The 21,122-nt window shown below is 38.7% G+C and overlaps 1 protein-coding gene across 8 annotated transcripts in view; it reads right to left on the reverse strand.

Annotated features, from left to right (window-relative positions):
- The window catches only part of TRPS1 (transcriptional repressor GATA binding 1), a 245,485-nt gene extending 224,928 nt beyond the window's left edge, over positions 1–20,557 (reverse strand). For 3 of the 8 annotated variants that reach the window (XM_029923204.1, XM_029923201.1, XM_029923196.1), the window contains exon 1: positions 20,450–20,557. Coding sequence is in view for 1 of the 8 variants with exons in the window: in XM_029923203.1 (XP_029779063.1) it covers positions 19,800–19,809 (10 nt within the window). In the remaining 7 variants the exon portion in view is untranslated. Of the gene's footprint in view, positions 1–13,515; positions 13,636–18,912; positions 18,930–19,171; positions 19,218–19,281; positions 19,300–19,799; positions 19,877–20,449 lie in introns of those variants that run through there. The other 5 variants (XM_029923197.1, XM_029923203.1, XM_029923200.1 and 2 more) reach the window with 5 other exon arrangements.
- Between the last annotated feature and the right edge of the window lie 565 nt (positions 20,558–21,122).

Genomic DNA, 21,122 nt, shown 5'->3' on the forward strand with positions numbered 1-21,122 from the left:
GCACTCACCGCCGGCGCGGGGCGGCCTGCGACGGCACGTTCACGGCCGGGTGCGGGGCGCGCGTGGCGGCTACGGCGGGCGGCGGGGTGGGGGTCCTTCAGGGGGACGCGAATGCCACCGACGCACACACAAAGCTCCTGTCGCCGCAGCTTCCAAGGCCGCGGGCGGCCAGCGGCCTCTTTCCAAGACACAGTCAACTCACTCAGACTGCGGCTTCTTGAGGAGCCGTTAAAGAAAATGGAATCCTACTGCTGTTACTGATCTGCGGTCCTGATTTTTTAGTTCTCCTTAAAATAAAAGGGGGGGGGGGGGAAAGCAATTTTACTCTTGGTTTTTGCTCCTATGACTCTACTAACCACCAAAACATGCTGGGTCTTTAAAGTTCATTCATAAACGAGAAATTACTTTTTTTTTTAATTACCCCAACACAGACAAATAAGCTAATAGTGAGATGATGAAGGTTTTGTTTGTATGTCTAACGCAACCCGACCTTTCCTTTTAAGGTTTTTGTCACACACAGAAGCCAAGTAAGAATGCCACGCTGTCAAGACCCCATTTGGAGCAGAGGTGTTTGCCCAGGGGTGCAAATAATTTAAGAAACACAAAGCCCTGAGGATTAACAGGACAGTACCACATCCCCGTGTCATTCAGCAACTTCCCCCTACAAGCGTTTGCTGAGCACAGACTTTTTACTGTAATGGAGCCAGGAAGAGACAGTTACTTAGACTAACACAGATTTTTCTGAACACAAGATTGCAGCTACCTCTGAGGAAAGAACACAAGTTGAATGTGAATTATTACTAAAGGCAGATTTTAAAATGTCATATATAAAGATGATGGTTTTATTCCTCTGAAAATGAGCAAAGGTAGATTAGGGCTGAAGAAGAAAACACGCTAAGAGAGCTGTTTCAAAGTCACCTAGTCTTTGAAACCCCTGGAATATAGGACAGCTCAAACCCCAGCTCACAGCAGACGAGAAGTAAAGGAGAAGCGCTTACCAAGCCTTAGCTCTCCAGCCAGACTGCCTGGGTTCAAATCCTGATTCTGCTATTGCTACCTGGTGTGTACGAGGCGACTTCCCTGAGAAACGAGGACGACCACAATTCCTAACTCAGGTGGAGACAATACATTTAATCAACACAGATGTGAACACTTACCATCATCTGAAGGTGGCCCCTAATGAATCTACCCTCTGCGGAAGCAGCCTTTCCCCTGGAAACCTCGTTCACCCAGCGCTCACTTCGATTTAGTGATCCGTGCTGGCTATGCTTCCACCAATTCACTTGTTACCACATGTAGCTCATTTCTATGCAAACTGTATCCAGCCTTTGGGCAAAGTTTGCATGCCCTCTGCTCCCTGATTTTCACAAGTGAAAACACTATGAATGAGAACAACCGACAGATTTAATAATGTGCTCCTTCCCATCATTAAAGGGCACCACACAGGTTCAGCAGACAGGAAACGAGCTCAGTGCCCATGCGGTGCAGCTGGCCAATAGAGGTGTCTTCAACAGGGTCCACTCCTCCTACATACAGTCTGATAAGGAACATTTTAATGAGCCAAAACATACATTTCCTTCCTCTATTTCTGCATTTAGCAGACATCAGAGCTAGACAGTCATGTCAGGGATTATGAAACTGCAAAAGAGAGATTTCTAAGCTACCAAGACTATACCAGAAGAATAAAACTACATTTCGCCTACTCACTTGCAACCAAAAGTACGCACCCCTCCAGTAGCGGAAAAGTACAGAAAAATCCTTGGTTATTAACCAGAATGTAGTCTTCAATGAAAGTCTTCCTACTATCACTTAAATACTTCGTCAATTTCAGGCAGATGGTACTTTTAAAAATCCAACTATCTCCTTCAAAGGGCTTTTTAAGTTGCTGATAGACATAAGGTGACACCAGAAAAGTATGTCTGAAAAATGCAATTAGCTAAGGTTTCTAGCAAGCTTTGGAATGTTTTGTTATTAAGGAAGAAACAGAGAAGTGAGAGTCCTCCTACTAATGAGTCGTCCTAGAAGTAAAGAAATACATTAAATAGATCCTCTCCTTGAGTTCTCCTTTATGCTTTCATGTCCACACAGATTTGGGAAGGCACACTGATAGCAAGCCTTAATAATTTTCCAGAGCTATTTAAAATAATACTTAAGGGCTTAACAGAGTCATATATTAAATCAAAGGGACTTCCCAGTCCTTAGATAAAAGAAAGTTTTGTTGTTTAAAAAAAAATTTTTTTAACTATAGTGAGAAAGCCAAGGATATGGTCTTGAAAGAAAGAAAGAAAGAAAGAAAGAAAAAGAAAGAAAGAAAGAAAAGAAAGAAAGAAAGAAAGAAAGAGAAAGAAAGGAAAGAAAGAAAGAAAGAAAGAAAGAAAGAAAGAAAGAAAGAAAGAAAGAAAGAAAGAAAGAAAGAAAGAAAAAGAAAAAATAGGGATGCCTGGGCTGCTCAGTTGGTTAAGCTTCTGCTCAGGTCATAATCTCAAGGTTTGTGAGTTCAAGCCCCATGTCTGGCTCTGTGAAGAACCTGGAGCCTGCTTCGGATTATGTGTCTCCTTCTTTCTTCACCCCTCCTCCGCTCATGCTCTGTCTCTCTAGATGTCTCTCTCAAAAAAGAAACACACACACACACACACACACACACACACACACACACACACATTTAAAAAAAAGGAGGAAAAAAAAAACAAACCTCAAATTGTTCCTTGGCTTTTAAAATGAAATTAAAGGCAATTAGTGAAAAATCAAACAATCAAAGAAGTCTCGGGCATTGTTTCAACATGAGAAATGTCTCAGTGGCTATTACTCAGTTATCACTCTAGTGGACATCTCTCAAGGAGGCATGGAAATTTAAAAAAGCAAAGGGAGGTTCAATATCCTTCACTGCCATAAACCTGGGCATCCCAAAGCAGTATCACTTATGGCTCTGCTCCTGACAAACCCCTTTTCACCAATATCTTTGTGAGATCTTCCAAAGGTCTAAATCAACCCCCTTTCGCATCCAAGCACTGGACCACTTAGAGGTGACATTCAACATGAAGCCAGTTAGTAAGCCACTGTCCTCAAACATCAGGGCACAATATTTAGGCTGACAAATATTCAACATGTGGGAGTTAAAACGACACATTTCTGCCTCGTGACCTTGGAGCCTAATGTTATTAACCTTCACGTATTAAGGGCACACCATTTATCGCTCTGCATCTTTGATGATTTTGTAGCGCCCCAGATGCAGTATCAGTAAAGCACAAGGCAATATGGGTTTTCAGTTTTCTATAGTTCACAGATGCATTTGGTCCTCCCTTCATCTCAGCAACACTGTCACACTTGGTTCAATGATGTTACTCGATAAAAGAATTTGAAAGCACATAGCTGCAAAACATAGCACGAAAAATTGTAACCAGTATCATATTTTAGGAACAATTTGTTAAGGCAAACTTCAAGAAATGTCTGTTAATTATGCAACATCAGATAATCCTTTACCTCTCTGAAACTCAGCACCCCATTTCACAATTTGGTCAATTAAAACCATCATTTTCTTCTGGTCAAAGTGTCCTTTCCCCATGTGCGAATTTGACGCAACACTTTTGAGAAACCACTGCATCTAAGGCTTTGTAAAGAGGACAGAAATCAATTGGGTACCCTCTTATTCTCCTCAGACCTTCAATGCCAAGTAGACTCTAGTATGGGCTAATACCAAAGCCACAAATAAATGGGAACACAGTGCAGGGATGTCTAAGTCCAAATGACTATAAATTGGAAGGCTTCGGGAAGAAAAGCAAAAGTCGACACCTCAGGAATAGTTAGAATGCGTACAGTTAAGGTTGTATAAAAAGCATCTCATAGAGGGAAGAGCACGAATGAAGGTTGGTTTGGGAATGTTCTGCAGTTATGTACTGATCTGAGGAAAGACCACATGGTATAGTGCAAACTGGGAGCAGAGATTAGAGTCCTGAATGCCAAGCTAGAGATCATAAAACAGGTTCATAAACAAGTACCTACGGTGTTTGAAGACTACTTATACTGGAACTCAGAAGCCCAGTTAGGTCTGAAGGTGAAGACTCCAGAGTTATTTCATTCAGGTCAAAGGGTGAAAACATAATATTAAGGAAAAGTGCAGAAATTAAAAGGAAAGTCAAGAACAGACAAAAACAAGTGTAGCAGGATGCAGTGCCCCCGGAAGCCATGCTGGGAGAGATACACAAGAGAGGCATTCAGATGGAAAGACCATTGGGCTCAGCTGCCATGAGGCCACTGGTGCCCTCAACACAGCAGCCTCAACAAGCCAAGGAACCTGGTTGACTTCTCTGTTGAGAAGTGAAGGTCTGCATGAAAAGAAAACCCAGATTTGAGATTTCGACATTTTCCCCACTCTAAAGTTATTTCTATAGCTGGGTAGGTTTATCTTTTATCTGAAAAAGGAGAACAGATTCCGGATCTGGCTTAGAAGCATTCTAATTAATAAATCTCAAAGTGCAACATTTTGACTTTGTGCCATGCCAAGCACAAGATGGAATCCATCTGGAAATAAATAAAAAGTAGCCTTTTGTTTTATTTTCCCTTCTATTTTTTCTAAACTTTCAAAAGAGCTATATTCATCAATTGTGGATTCTTTGTTACCTAAAAGCGGTCCAGTGCTTAAATCATAACCTATATCTCAGGTTCAGGAGCCATGTATGTTAGCTACAGAATTGCAACCGAACTTCTGCTAGCTTCTAAGAAAAACAACTGCAACTGAGCAGAAAATAAATGCGATGTTTCTACCCTCCATAAAACATCCAGGACAGTCTTTGTTCACAAGTATGTGCCGTGAGAACAAGTATTAAACAGTTTAAGGAATGGCTGAGTAGAGGTTTACTAAACGTTAGATGATTATTTTAGTGAAGTTGTGATTTGGGTGGGGATAAAAATTAAGTGTAAACTGATTTATCAAGAAAGAAAATCTCTTAATAAGTAGAAAGGAAAAAAATACAAAAATTCATCTTATTTTAACCTTACCTGGATGTGTCTGACCTATTTTAAAAGCCAACAACAAAAAAAGTACTTTCTGATAAACAAAGCCCGGAGTAAGGGCCATTTAAAATTTACTTTGATCTTCCATGCCAAGAGTACATGGTAAGGTTCCAATCTCTTTAAAGTCAAGACAGAAAAAGAGATACTTGGAATATAGGGAGAGAATCAGTAGAAAAATAAATCCCCAAGTAACATTATGAAAAAAACAAGAGCAAGGTAAGCATTGATAGTTTCCTACAGTTCCATCAAGTAAACATCAGGTGTTAAACACTAATTCACAGGTCAAAAAAAAAAAAAAATCAACTTCATACAGAGATAATTGCCAGAGGAAGAGGAGGGCAGAAGTCCTAGACAGCTATGTAGTAATAATGTTTTCAGCCTTTCTCTGTATAATACGCTCACGGTACCAAGAAAGAGATTTTACGTGAGATCGTCACCGCCATCATGAAGATAGTTCCTCAACGCCATCATGAAGATAGTTCCTCAACCCATTTTAGAAGAAAGAACTGCCTTTTAATAATAAATATTTCATTACTCTCTGATTTAATTCTTTCTAGCTGACTGTGATTATTTTTCACAAGCAAATTTTTTATTTTAAAGGAATACGATTCACAGCAGCCATTTACAAAGGGTTTTCACCAGAAAGAAACCATAAAACACAACAGCCAAAGTTAAGTAAAAGACAAGCTTGCCCTCCGGCTAAGACACAAACCCAGACAAATCAAAGGCAGTCCAACAGGTATCTTCACCTGGCAACTCAACATGAAATGGGTTCAAGTGCAGACCCTGGACCAAACCTGTCATTTCCAGGACCTGACACACCTCCTCCTCCTGCTTTCCAAAGCGCCTCCCAGCACTGTCTTCTTAAGGAGCCTGGGGGATGTCTTGGGTCCAGCATTTTCCTGCATGGCACTTACAAGTTTTTACAACAGAAATGGATATGAGAGTGGCAAAGGAGGTTATAAACCATAAGTTTCACTGATGAGGGGATCTGCACTAACCTTTAGATTATATAACGAGAAAGGTAAGAAGAAACGAGAAATTTGTGGTCTAAGACGACAGAGAATTGTTCCTGTTTTTCCAATGCAATGGAGTAAATGACTAAACTTAACTATAACCAGCAAAGAACTGTTAGGTCATGGATAAAAATGGAACCTGAAATTTCTACAATAAAAATAAAAGCATTACATTTATATCTTAAAATATTTCGTTTTTAGTACATTAAAGCTAAAATGTATCATTCAAAAGACAGAATTAATAACAAAAGCATTTAACATAAATGAAGTCCTTTATTATTCATTTATTAATTTGTTTTGATAAATGCTGAGGAGTTTATTAAAATGCCATGAATGCTTTCTCAACCATGTTTTAATACCTAATTGCACATTTCAGACCTAATCTCACAGTTGCTGTCTACAGTTTTCAGCCTGCCAAGGGGCTTATGGCTGTTATGAATAAAGAAAAGTCCAGTTTCTTGGAAGATAAAAAGTCCTTAATTCAAATGGACAGTTTTTGTTTTTAAAGGTGGTCTCAAACTAGATAAATGTTGGGAGGTATTTTAAGATACAGGAAGAAGATGAATACAAACTAAGTCCTTATCAACGACCATTTTAGAACTGATTTCTTTACCAACTGAATTTTATATACATGAATTAAAGAGGCTTCTATTGTTCAAGTGTCTGAAAAAAATATTAAGCCCCGATTTTCTGCAGTAACTTTTAACTTTCAGGATAGCTTCTAGATTAAACATGTGATTCCCATATCTTCATAAGGTATTTGATAAAGAAATAATATGAAGGTACCAACTGATTTATTACAAGATCAATTCCCCACTACATATGAATAAATGATATTCTAATTCTAGTCTCAAATCCAGTTGCAAAAGGAAAAATGAAAAGTAGTGAATTTCACGTATTAGGCAGACTTTTTTTTTTAATCTCAAATCTGTCTAGCTAAATTATCTATAAGGATAGTGACCAGACACCAGTTCTAAGCTAAGTCCTTTATGTAAGTAGCTATGTGATCATGGGAAATTCACTTAACTTAATCCTTCATTTTCTCCTTTGTACAATAAGATGCTTCTGCTAAAATGGATAGTAGCTCACATCCCTCCTATCACTCAAAATAAAATATGATCCTATGATCACTCTGAATACTACCAGTATTAAAGAAAAACAAAGAAATAAATTTGAACCTGAGGTGTAAATTTTAGAGGGACCATTCAAGGGAAGTTCAGTCCTTAAGAAGGGTTTCTAGCCAGCTTCTACTTTTCCTCAACAAAAAAGTGTTAAAAGACTCTCACACCTAAATCCACATTTCCATGTGTACATGGGAAGCAGAACACTGAATATTCTCACACACATGAAGAAATATGCCCATGAGGAGAGGAGATGGGGAACAGGTCTCAGAGTATAAACACAGAGCTAGGAGAATTCTCACACAGACTACGCAGTTCACTCTACATCTGATCTCAGACAGGTGATTATATGTATTATTTGTACATGGCTTTATTGATGTAACCTAAAGAAATAAAATGCACATATTTCTGGGCTCAGAAAATCTGCTTATATTTTAACATGATCATGTTCTGTCAAAATAAAAGTTGACTAATTATTTCTACCAAGGCATTATCCCCATTGTCTCCTACATTAGGAAAAGAAGGAATGATCTATGCAATTTTTTAATTCTTTACCAGTATCGAGGAGGCTTTGAACTAAATCCAAAAATGCCCTCCCAGTACTTCCTTTATATTACAAATAGATAACTTCTTAAAAATTATTCTTTCAAAATAACACTTTAAACATGACTTGAAATCGTCACATCAGCCCAATTCCACAATATGGTCTTGATTACGCTGGACCAAAAATTTTGGCAAAAGGTTCAGCTGCTATCATAGGAACTAATGAAAGAGGTGGTTGGTTGAAATGTCTACATTTCTACCAGCAGAGACACCAAAATACTAGGAAATACACTCCACTAGGAGTGGAAATAATACACTCTCTCAGAGTCGATTCCACTTTGAGAGAAAAGTGTGGGCGATGTGTTCAGGATACTATATATTTCTTTGGGGCCCGATGCATTCGTTCCAAACGAAAATATTTTAAAATAGTCTTAAGATGCATGTGCAGAGCTCTTGTTTCTTTGTAGTAGCAGCCTTATTTGTTCACCACAGAACCGTAATTTAAGGATGCCAATCATTTTAAGCAAACAGCTTGCAAACAATAAAATAAAATAAAATACAGACAAAACCAGAGAAAATCTTCTTTGCATTAAAACATCTTTTGCATTAAAATATGTTAGGTTAAAGTCTCCACTATTTATACAAAGTTAATTTTAACCCTGTGCATTGACAGTATCTGACGTTCTCATATTCATGTTGGAGAATTCCACAAGACTATCTTAAATTAATTTCAAAGTTTGTTAAAATACTTTTTCTTTTTCCTTCAAACAAAATTTTAGATACTTACTGCCTAAGATGCAAATGAGAAAAAAACTAAATGTCATGTTATTTTACACCATTCATAATATTTGCAATTAACCCCAAAGAATAAATATATGATTTTTAAGTATCACTCTTTTTTTCAAGTAAAAATGAAAGTGTGCAAATGACATAAGACAGGATTTTTCTGTAGTGACTGCGTAGCAATGACCACAGTGTCTTATCACAGAAAGGTGTGGCAAGGGAGCTGTTCTCTCAATTTCTGATGCACCAAAATGAGTTTCCGAAAAGAATATAAAAGGGAAAAAAATGTATGCAAAATGAAGACAAAATTAATTTGCATTTAATGGGAAACAACGAGGGTTCTGTAATTAAAAATAAAACCTAAAAAGATAAAGTTTTCCCTCTCCTTTCTGAAAAGCTTTAAAAAAAAAACTAAACTAAATATTTCAAAATCAATGGACTTCAAGCAATTCAAGAGAATTTGGAAAACATTTTTCTAAAACCAATCCAGAACACAGGATGTAAAGTTGGAAATAATGGAAGCGTATTTCGCTTTAAAATTCGAAAACTTTTCAAAGACAAAAATTCAAGTTAACATCCCAGTGATTAACTCAGGGACTGCTTAGCCAAGAACAACTTTCGGCACTTAAAACATAAAACTGTCAGTTTCCTCTGCTTGGAGACAAAACATACAAAAAGCAAACATTCACTGCTGTATTTTCCTAGACATGAAAGACAGAACTAACTTTTATAAAAGGTAATCACTCTAAATATTTCTACCTATTATTACATTTATGCCATAGCTCCTAAAAATCAGTTACACAGTCCAAACCTCAGAACCATCATTAGTAGCTGGCAACTATTCTAGTGATTGCTCCCTAAATCTTGATAGAAACACAATCATGTGTTGGACTTCACTAGAGCTCAATGCACGAATCGCAAAGCAGCCTGTTTTCGATGTCACTGAATGAATATAAGCTACCATAAACAAGTAAAACTCCTCACTAAAAATCTCAACGGTCTGACAACATGATACTTGGCATTCTATTTCTTGCAAATCTAAAGCATGCTGCTAGTGAGAATAATTTAAGTACTCTCTTCCCTGAACCAAGATACATGCATTTCAAACATTATCTGTGATCAAATGGTCAAATTCATACTTGTAAACTTGGAGTGCACAGTTTGGTGGAGGCACTGAGTAACACTGTCTTCATCTATTTGCCAGAAATGCGTCACAGTTGGTGCTTACAATCATTTCAAAATTATACCACAACTTTATTTAATTTCATTCAATGCATTTCCTCATAGAAATGGAATGGCAAGGGCCTGTTCAATAGCAAACAGTAAAATAGTAGTATTATTTTATAGTACATAAGATTCTCTTCTTATACCCTCCAAATATCCATATTATAAAGAAATGTAGGTAAAAACCCTATTGCTGGCATATTTTTCCAGTAAAAGAAAAAAATCTCTACTTGCTCTCAAATGGAAATATTAGATCCCAAAGGGGGGGGGGAGGTAATAAAGCAGAGCAGGATAATCCAGAGGAAGTATGCTTGCTCTCAGCATAATTTTCTTTAGCATCCTGAAATGAACGACACCACGCTGCCTGTGATCACTGCTTACTCCTCTGAAAACCATCCAGAGGATTTTCAAAAAGAAAAAATTCTAGTAGTGCTTTCAAATGCCAAATGAACTTACAGGACTTCCAGTCCTGAAGGAAAACAGCACAGTAGCGCACCAGAACCTAGAGAATGCTTTATGTCACGCAAAGCTGGAACTGATGAGTGTGATCCCAGTGGGGTTTATCTAAAATTCCCAAGTACCACAGGCAGAGGTCAAAGTCTCCTATGTCAAAAACAAACAAACAAACAAACAAACAAATAAAGCGAACAAGCCACATATTGCAATAGTTCCTTACTTATGTTATAATGGATGGTACAGTATCCAAGTCTCCCTTCTGTTATATGCATATATATATATATATATATATATTTATCGCTTTAAATAGCAACAGAATGTGACACAGACAAAAAGAAGGAAAACGTACTTATACTAATATCTACCCCCTATTTTTCCATTTCTATTCATTATTGGTCTCATTTTAAAATATTTATCCTTGCCAATGTTATATCAAATTATTCAGGGAGTGTGAAGACCACGTACATACATACTTAAACATTAACAATAATGTACTGAATTCTTCTGGGAGTAAAAATACATAAGTGCACACAAATACGTGTAACACTGAAGAGTTAAATGTCTGACAAAATGAACGTGCAAGATCGTGTACATATATTTATACATAAAATGTGTGCATTACGATTTTTCTCTCAACCTAAAATCTTACCAGTGAGAGTTTTCTTAAAGTTTATCAAAAACAAAGAAAAAGTAAAATGTAAGTAATTAAGACACTCTTTCGACAACATACATTGCCTTAAGAACAGAACATTTAAAAGCAGAATGAACAGTAATGGGATAGAAAGTTAAATAAACAGTTCACAGTAATTGAGGTTTAGAGGACAGTGAGTTTCTTACAGTAATTTACCACATCTTACATTCGATGAATGCAATCCAAATTTGTTCTAAATGCCAAGGAGAAACAACTCTTAGGATCTGTTTATAAGTCACAGAAAATGATGTTTCATATTACTTCTTATTTGGATGTAATGCTTACACTGGCCACTTGTACTCACTTATTTTCTAAAACTTACCTAAGTTTGCAGAACGGAGGCGAAAAATTTGCAATCTTTAAAAAGATAACACTTCCAATGATAAGTTAAATATGGTATTAAATATTATCACTTGTTTTTCTAATTCATAATTAAATTGATTTATTAACATAAAAATCCAGCTGCCGGATATAATAAGTACCCAATTTTAAAAGACCTCAGAGGTATATCCAGTGCTGATAAAAAATTATTAATCAACAATTAGGGTAACATGGACAGAGAAAAATTAGTAACATGGGCTTGATTAAAAATAAAAAAATATATACATATGTGTGTGTGTGTGTGTGTGTGTGTGTGTGTGAGAGAGACCAGTCTTAATGCATCAGTTGAATGGTATTTTTAAAAATTAAAGTGAGATTCCCTTTCAAAAAATTTAATGGCATCATAAAGCAAAGCTGAAACAAAACCCAAAATCTCTTTCGGGAACTTTTATAGGTTCTGAGCTACTTAATAGTTCTGAGAGAATAACAGGCTGATGTAAGTACTTTTACATCTTTCAGAGCTAAAGATGATGCCTGGCTAATGACACCACAGACAAGTCACAAGCAGAAGTTGGTTTTTAATTTGTTTTGCCTATCTTGCTCTCATTTCAGAACCAAAATTATCATTAAATTAACCTTCAAATAGGTGTTGGGACACATCAAGTAATTAAAATGGATATTACAAAGGCTAAAATCATGGAAATAAATGTGAAACGTTAAAATTCCATTCAGTGCCTGTAAGGCAAAGCATTCTATACGAGTGAGAATACAGACATGTGCACATACACGTACGCACTAAGTTAACATGAAGATTCACAGCCTGCACTTGTGCACAGCTCAGAGAAAAATAAAGCTAAAGCTAGATCAGTAATGCTTGACCCGTTTGCACATGAGCTGTAACATGTAATTGGGAAAATCAATTCCACAAACTAACTTCTGCCCTATATATTGGCACTATTTATAGACGTCTCTGATGTCTTCTATAAGGAAAAATCACAATAGCATTTCACAAGAATTCACTGAAAGCCATGTCATAGAATCTAAGCAAGAAGCACATGTTATATTAGAAGTATCTGTTGATGGGCAAGTTTCATAAATTCTATCCAAGTTCTACAAGTAAAAAAGCTCTGAGGCTTTGAAATATTTTTCATAAATTTTTCTACAGCTAAAATATATTTAGTGTTAAAGTAACAGTTGTGGTGTATCCATCAACCTACATACTAGGTTTATTCTTGATTATTATAATACTCAATTTAATAATAGAATATTAATGCTCTTTCAAGCTCTGTACATATACATTAGCTACTATGAATACGTTTACTATTTTTCATAATACTGTACTACTTTATCACTATCACGAATACAAAGTAATTAACAGATAAAGCAATTATAAATGCAAATACAACCATACTCTCTTTAAATAAAGGAAAACAGAAACAAAATGAACTATGGACACTTGTATATTTCCTTCTAACACTACTATAGAAGGTTTAAATAGCTGACAATGAGTCATTGCTTATTCAAATGTTAAATAAATTGAATATATGTTTTTGGGACATTTTCCAGAGCCTATTTTGACTGTGTCAATTACCTAGATACCAAAGTTGTTGTATTGTGTTGCTTGATGAAATAGGACATACAGCAACCCTCAAAACCAGTATTACAAGCCCGGCAAATAGCATCACATTTGGGTGACGCACAGAATCCATCACCCTAGGGAAAAAAGCATTGGGTCACATCACGGAGTCTTTACATGTTCCATATTATTTCTACATAACGTTTTGGGACAGAAGTGTAAACTATAAAGTGCCATCCCATAAAAAGATATATTCAGAAACAGCACTGTCACTTAACTACTCTTCTCGGCAGAAATGGGACTTCTAAAAATGTTTTCTTCAGAACTACTTCTTAACGATCCACTGAATGGTGGCGTTTTGATCTATCATTTTTCGTCATTTTTAAAATTTCCTAGTAAATTCAGAGTAGACAGGAGTATGAAAATGATGGCTTCATTACGGTTAGACTCCATACCCATCTCAAACTTCAGGACTTTATAAAGGAGGTAACTTCTTAAAAGATTCATGTTTAAAGGGCAGAGTTAATGGTTTCACATATTAGAACCCACCATCAAGATGTATCCATGTATTATCAGTCCAGGCACATTACATACATAAAACACACGCAAAACAGCATGCACACATACCAGCGGTAATTTAAACACAGCATAGCTATCATGGCTACTTGCATGGATACAAGCACTTTGCAGGCATTTGCAATGCTAGATTTCCTCTCACACTAGAGGTATCCTACTAATTACTACCAAAAAATTACATAAATTGAAATATGTTACCTTAGTTCAAACAACACTGTAGTTCATTATACAAAAGAAAGTGTCATCCTTAATCGCTCAGGAACCAGATAGGGGTGGATTCTTGGGAGCAGACGCCGTGCGGAACGGTTTGAGGCAAAACTGAAACATATTGTTTAAGTAAACCTTAAGGGGAGGGGATCATATGCGCAATTGATGGGTTTTTTTTGTATCATCTCCCACAAAGCCTCTCCAACCCCTCCCCACCACTGAACAGTAAACAAACTGCTGATATCAAAGCACCGCTGCTCCAAACGCCACCCTCCGTCTTTTCTGCTTCTTGCTACACTTTATTATGTTCACTCAGTTTTGAAGTAATAAACCAACATTCATTAAATAAAAATGTAATGACAGAGAAACCAGTAACTTTAAATTTATGTTTGAAAACTCTGAAACATCAAAAAAGAACGTTAAGACTTACTCTTAGACACTCTGATCATGCTGATGCGAACAACTTCTAGCTTAAGTTCCTAAGGTTTTCCTTGACAAATCCGTAAGGAAAGAAGTAGTTACCAGAGAAACAAGGTCCCTGATGTGAACTAAAGTCTTAACTCTCACAAGAAAAACTGAGACATAAGGTAAGTCAAAACTGTCAACTGTCTATGCGGAGAACACGTCAGCTTCTCTGAATATGAGGAATGCTTTTTATAATTATAAAAGCCTGAAAAGATGTTCCAAGGTGTCTCCGTGATACCTAAGTTCAGTATGTATCATTTTTAAAATGTGCTCTGTGTAACAATAACAACAACTCTCAAAAAGTCTCAAAACAAATTTGGGGTTAAAAGCCAAGTCCAAGACAAGTAACCATACGATTTTAAACCTTAGGAACGAACGATTTCATGCCAGAAATGTCGATACTCCGTTCTGGCCCACCAAATGGGGCGGAGGGCCCCACTTCTGGGTGGAGTGTCTTTCCCCAAGGAAGGAAAAACTGGCACAAATCTTTTTACCCTCTGAAAAGATTTTCCTATTTGCCAGCTTCTGAAGTTGCTGTGATGTCAATCAACATCACCGAGATGTCTCTTAAATGGAGAACGTTGTTTGCCTGTGTAAGATCAGAAAGAGAGAAAAGGACTATTTATAAAAAAAAAAAGGGGGGGGGAGAGTAAGACTAAAAACACTGTGTGATAAATAGGGTTAAAAAATTAGCATCTAAAATTGTGAGAATAAAAGAACCACCAGTAGAAACAAACTGAACCTAAAAATTAACGCTTTCAATCTAAAAATATATTTTTGTAGTTTCATCTATTTTCCTTCCTCCGCACATAAAAATAATTAATGTCACAATTAAACTTCCACATTTCAGGCTACTGCTAACAGGTGTAGCATTCTTTATATAAACACATCCATTGACCTGTCGCCATTGATAATCTTAATTAATTCATCTCATTTGAAACAAAAACAAATGGTTTTTTTTTCTGAATTAGAAAGAAATAATGCAAAACAAATACCCACTCTCCCCAACCCAAAAACTGTTTAAGTTACGGTAACCTGAAATGCACCAGCCATCACAGAGAGCAATTGGAGAAATCCAGCAGTACTCAGCAGGAAAGATTTTTAATAACAGATTGAAAAACAAGAATAAAAATAACTACATCAACAGAGCCTTTCTTCCTCAGGCCACAAGCCCGTTCTTACTTGAACTTTTTTTTTTAAAAAAAATGGCATTTTGGCCACTAAAACCAATCCAGAACATTATTAAAAGTTAAAAGCTACCAATTACTTCTGTCTGTTCTTTTAAAGCAAAGTTTGGCATTACGTCAGTTGGTTTAAAGAAAACAAGAAAGAGAGAAAGAGTAGGAGAGAAAGTTTCCTGCCTGTATAAACTAAACCACCAGGGAAGGTGTCTAGCCACTTGTAAAGTATTTACTGCAGGTTTTTAAAGAGCTAGAAACGTTTTAAAAATTAAAAGTTTTCTTTCTTATTTTTAATGAAACCTGCTTAGGAACAAAAGGCGTACCCTTAATGTCTTTTTGAGGGGTTTTTTTCGATATTATTTGTATTTTAATTAAAGCTTTGAATCAGAAAATGATTCCCAATGATGCTTCACATTTGAAATGCATAGATAATTTCATCTTTGCTCTTGCTACTTGGACTTGTGTTCTTGGGAAAAAAAAAAAAGGTGGGTGAGGGGTATGACAAAAAGTAGACATTGCCACCGTAATAGCTACAGCGACAAGTCAGGCTTCTTCCTAAACTCCTAACAACAATTCAAGTAATTTTCATCCATAGAACCTTCCCCAAATTCAGCCAAGAGGTCTCTTTAAGCCCAAAGATCTCTTTCTAAACTAAATCTGGCTCTACATTATTATACCCATCAGAGAACCAAACCAAAAAACAAGGGATTCACTTTTCCGGGATCTGAAAATCTCAGTGATACGACAGCCCTAGAGGTGACCATAAGAGCAGCATTAAAGACATTGTGAATGAAGGTCCTATCTAATTAATCAAATACCCTATACAAATAAACAAACAGCCTAAGACCCACTGACACTTGAAGATAAAAATTTTAAAAGCGGTTTTTCCTTCCCTCTGCAGCACTGTTTGCTACTGAACGGTGGTATAAAACAAGTTGGCATTTTAGCATATTCACTTTAATCCACTAGTTAAAGCTTATAGGAGATAAATAATTTTGACGATTATTTAAAAATCCTGCTTAATTTTTTTTCAACAGGAATCACTGCAAAATGCATTCGCCTTCTCTGTACATGACAATTACAAAGAACTTCAGAGAATTAGATGCAATTTCTACTTGGCAAGGGCTATAAGTTTCTTCATATTTCACCTAAGGGGGACCGTGCAATTCCATAAATTGTAAACCTATTATAGTAAGAAAGAATTCATTACTTTCTGTATGATGATATCAAAAGACACAGTTATCACATAAAAGTAAAACCAAGTCTAGATACGCTGTCGTTAATTTCCCCAAATTTCATTAAATACTAAAGTAGATAAATGAGTAAACAAGACTCAGAATTAGTTATCAATGGTATTAACAGTAATAACCAGCAGAAAAGGGAGAGACAGAAACCTGTTACCTGAAGCTTGACCAAGGATGAACAACAGACATCAAGTCCATAAGACTTGACTGTTTTTATCAAATCGATTATAACTAGTGAGCCGAGATATTTGGGACAGAACTGTCTCAGTTTATAGTTTTCTGTGCCTGCCAAAAACAGATGCAGACTACCACACTAGCTGTCCTGCGGAAACTAAATTAAGCGAAGGCAAATACCAAGTGGAAAGTTGTCAGTCTGTTGAATGAATGGCTTCATTTTACACGCCAGAGAATACCTTAATAAGAATATGTTTTACTGTGCACCAGTCATTTTATTTTAAGTGCATCACTTATTTCAAAAATAATAATTTTCCCTTTAAATCAATTGTAAACACCTGCCCATAACGTTCTTAAAGTCTATTTTTGTTTTCTACACAATAGCATAGTGTTATTACATTATTATTCGCCACCAAAAGGGGTAGTGAAGTAAAAATATTTTTCTATGTTATATGCATTATTTTAAAAAACATTTAAAGGCCAGTTATCAGTATTTGTGCTAATTTCAAAGTCAAAAAAAAAACCTAGCTCAGAAACAATTTTCCACAAGTCTCTCTAAAAATTTCAGAAGGTAAGAAAAGAGTTTATTAAAACTTAACACCCTTTGGCATATCTTTATAGGAATGTGCAGATTATTAACTACAAACTGTGATCTCTCTTTCTGTCTGTCTCTATACACACACACACACACACACACACACACAGACACTCACACACCAAATAATAATAGCAGTAATAGAAACATCATTGAAATACTAAGATCTTCAAGCAGCTTTTCCACAGATGCATTCAAGTCCCTGTTTTGAAGTTTCTCCTTATGAATGAAGACTCCCTTATGTGTATATAGGAGACTTATACTCTGGAAATCAGAGTAAACTCAGAAGGAGTATGTGACTTAAAAGAAAAGTAAAAACAATACTGAAAATCTCAGAGACATGTGTAACTCACGATTAGCACACGATTATGGATTCTAACCTATTTTCAAGCAACAATTTTATTAAATCATTTAGAATATTAATCATCAGAATGCTGAGCTCTAAAATCAACTCAGACCTCTCAACTACGATGACACTCTTCTCCTTACTTTTAATGTTACCTTTCACAGACAAAGGACATCTCAACAGCAGCAGACCCTCAGAGCGTCTAGAATTCAAAGGAGTGACAAACTTTTTTTGGTAAGGAACTTGCTATGTTCTACCATTTATTTGCCGAGTGTCAGACTCAGTTGTTATGTGTGGGAAAGTATTCTACACACATACATCCTAATGAATAATAGATATATTAGGAAGCCGTAAACATCTACACACCCATGGTAAATAATACTTTGCCAAGGGAGTATTAATGAAGCTTCGGAATGCCTCGCATTTAGAGAAATCAAGTCATAATGTGGCAGTAAAGCTTGATCTCCCCGTCAGGAGTTTTATTTTCACATTGTTCATATTAAAAACTAATCGTCAAACTTTAGCACGTTCATGGCCCAGTACAATTAACCAAATCTAGAGATGTTTTCATCCAGGGGTCTAGCTTTAAAAGGAAGTTATGAAATCTGAGGAGAGATAAGCTCTCAGAACAATATGCTTGATTTCTTAAGATCAAGCATGTCATTAATAAACTTTCACTTAAAGGTAAAAAAAAAAAATCTTCCAAAGTTGGTATCATTTCCAGACTGTCCTGTCAGCATCACAACTTAACAGGAAACGCTTCATCTTCCCATACAAACCCTGTATTTATTCACAGCCCTGGCACCCTTGGGGAAAGCAAAAAAAAAGCCCACACCGTTTTAGAGCTACTTTACTTTTTTACATTAAGCGCTGGAATATCTGAGAAAGCGTTCTAAGCAAATGAGCAACATGTAAGAAACTTCACAGCAGTGAGCTCCGAAACGTTCATTCTCATTTTGTCCACGTCAAGAACTGGCCGCCCGCATTACTTTCCTTTGCTGCCCCTTGCATTTTTAACTCTGGCAGCCTTTTCTAAATGATCAACTTTTCCTAAAACCAGCAGGGAAGTAACATGATGCCAGCAAGATCCATAGGTTTTAACTTAAGAGCTGGTGGACTTTGAAGTAGTGGTTAGGAGGTTCCTATTTTATTTTTGCTTTGAACAATCAAATGTTAGCCAACAACCAGGCCTCGAGTTATCATGTCTTTGTAATTTTGCCTCCGGCCCTATCTGTATGTTCCCTTTGTACTTATTTTTCCTCTCAGACCCTTCCCTCTTCACCTGGTCCGATTGCAAAAGTTCAGTGAATCTACAAAAGTTCAGTGGATCGGCCCAACTTCTCTGCGATTTCACTTCTCCGCTCCGCTTCTCACTTCACTTACCTCACTTAAAACTCTAGCCCGTGATTGTCCAAAATAGGATAAGGATGAACATTCTATCACAATTTTGATTCATCAATTAAGATCCATCGCTCTGACTCAAAAACTTTCATAGTATCAATTCTGAGGCCTAAAAAGATATGAGGAAGTAAAGCAAGCCCTAAAATTTAATCAGCCCAGGATTCCCTCTGAAACCCACCAGTCCCCTCGCCTTCTAACTTAAATTGCTTTAGAGTCTTAGGGCCATAAAACAGTTACTGACCTCCCAGGGGAAACGGGGAAACACCACCATCTCACACAGGTACTAACAAAAAAGCTTTCCCAGCCACAAAAACAGCTTTGCACTTCAAACAGCTCCCACCTCCGCCTCACCCTCAAATTACTCATGGGGTCCTATAATCCTGGAGTTATTTGAAGGGACAGCGGTGTTTGCCTTGGCCTTTCAAAGATGCGTTTCTCTGGAACCCAAACAGGAACTAGACAGAAGGCGAAGCGCCCGTCCGCCTGGATGTCCCACCGCTGTCAGGCACTTAATCACCGTCCAGTGTCCGCTGACCCGCGACACATGGCGCATCATCCGCACCGCAGAGGAAGTCTGCCCCTTCCTCAGCCCCTACGGAAACGCCTGGGCTGCAAGGCCCTGCCACATGGCACCGACAGGGCACAGACCCCTCAGCCGAGCTGCCCCGAGCCGAGCAGAGGCGGGTGCATCAGGGGATGCGACACCCTCCTTCTCCAGCCCAGCTGGGCCTTTAAGGCAAAAAGTTTGAAGCCTGGCGTTGCAAACTCTTCAAAGCCAACGCCAGTCCTGCGCTGGTTTCCCACTCTGGGGACCACTCGAAGGCCCCTCTCTGAGGCCCTCCCAACCCTCCCAAGTTCGCCCAACTTACTACTCTGCATGCTGGTGCCTAGTCTGCTCCCCGCTTGTCAGGAGCCCCAGAAAACTTGCAGCGGCGGCGGCGGCGGCGGCCCCTCGGGTCCAACCACCTCCAGCTCCTCCGCTGCGCCCGGTAGGAGAGAATTAAAATCAGCCAGAAAGAGACAGCGAGGGGGAGTGGGGCTGCGAGGGGGGAGGGGGCACCGGCCTGAAACTTCTTTTTTTGGCAAATGGGGATTTGTTTTTCCTCCTCCCTGGCGGCTGAACTTGACCCTCCTGACTCCAGGGGCTACTGCAGTTTGAAGTCGCTGGTTTCTAAGATTCAGTTGTCTCAGACCCACCAAAAGGAGGAGAGGAAGGGGGAGAAAGAGGGCAGAAGAGAAGAAAGAAAGAAAGAAATCACACGCGCAAAAAGGAAGAAAGAAAATGCATGTGAAACCCGAGAAGCCTGCGCTTGGCTTTCTGCACACTCTCCCTCTGCCTTTTTTTTTTTTTCCAAAGAAAGTCACTTTTAATTCCCAGGGCTCCCCGCTCGCGATCGCCCACATTTTGCGCACACACGCGCGGACGCAGCACTCGCGTCGCGGCGCCCCGGGCCCGGCCGAGGGGCGCCCGCGCCCCCCGCCGCCCCCGGCCCCGCGGCCCGCCCGGGCCCCTCCTTACCTGTTGATTAATCGTCAAGAACACCCTCGGCAGCCCGAAAGATGGTGGCGCGGCGGCCAGAGCCATGAACCGTCTTCTGTTGTTTGCAGAGTTGATCTTGGATTATTGGGGGGGAGGGGGGGGAGAAAAAGGTCTTTCCTGCCTCCCCCCCTTTCCCTTCCCTCCCCCCCTTTATTAAAAAAAGAGAGAGAGAAAGAGGGAGAGAGAGAAAGAGAAAGGAAATAGAGCAAGGATGTGCCCGGTGCCGGGTGGGAGAGGGGAGGGGGTGTTGTTTTTTGTTTAAAAAAAAAATAGGAAGGCGAGAGAGCGATCGAGAGGACGCGGGGTCTGGAGAAACGAGCAGCACCAAAAAGAGGACGCTTGAGATTGCAGTGAGATCGGGTCTTTATCAGAAATGTTATCGCTTGTCAGGACCTCAGTCTCCGCGCATTACGTCAGTTTCAAGACACCAACACTATTAATATCAAAGGAGCCTTCGCGGAGGAAAGCGCCACCCCAGACCGAGCTCCCTTAAAGAGACAGCGCGCGTCCCCGCGCCGCCGCCGCCGCCGCCGCCGCCCCGCCCGGCTCCGAGCACCCGCCGCCGCCGCCGCCCGCCGGGACCGGCCCCGGCCGCGGCGAGCAGGCTGCGCGAGAACTTCGCCCGAGTCCGAGCGCCGCAAATGAGAGCTGC

The sequence above is a fragment of the Suricata suricatta genome, chromosome 15 (genome assembly GCF_006229205.1).
Source record: "Suricata suricatta isolate VVHF042 chromosome 15, meerkat_22Aug2017_6uvM2_HiC, whole genome shotgun sequence".
NCBI lineage: Eukaryota > Metazoa > Chordata > Mammalia > Carnivora > Herpestidae > Suricata > Suricata suricatta.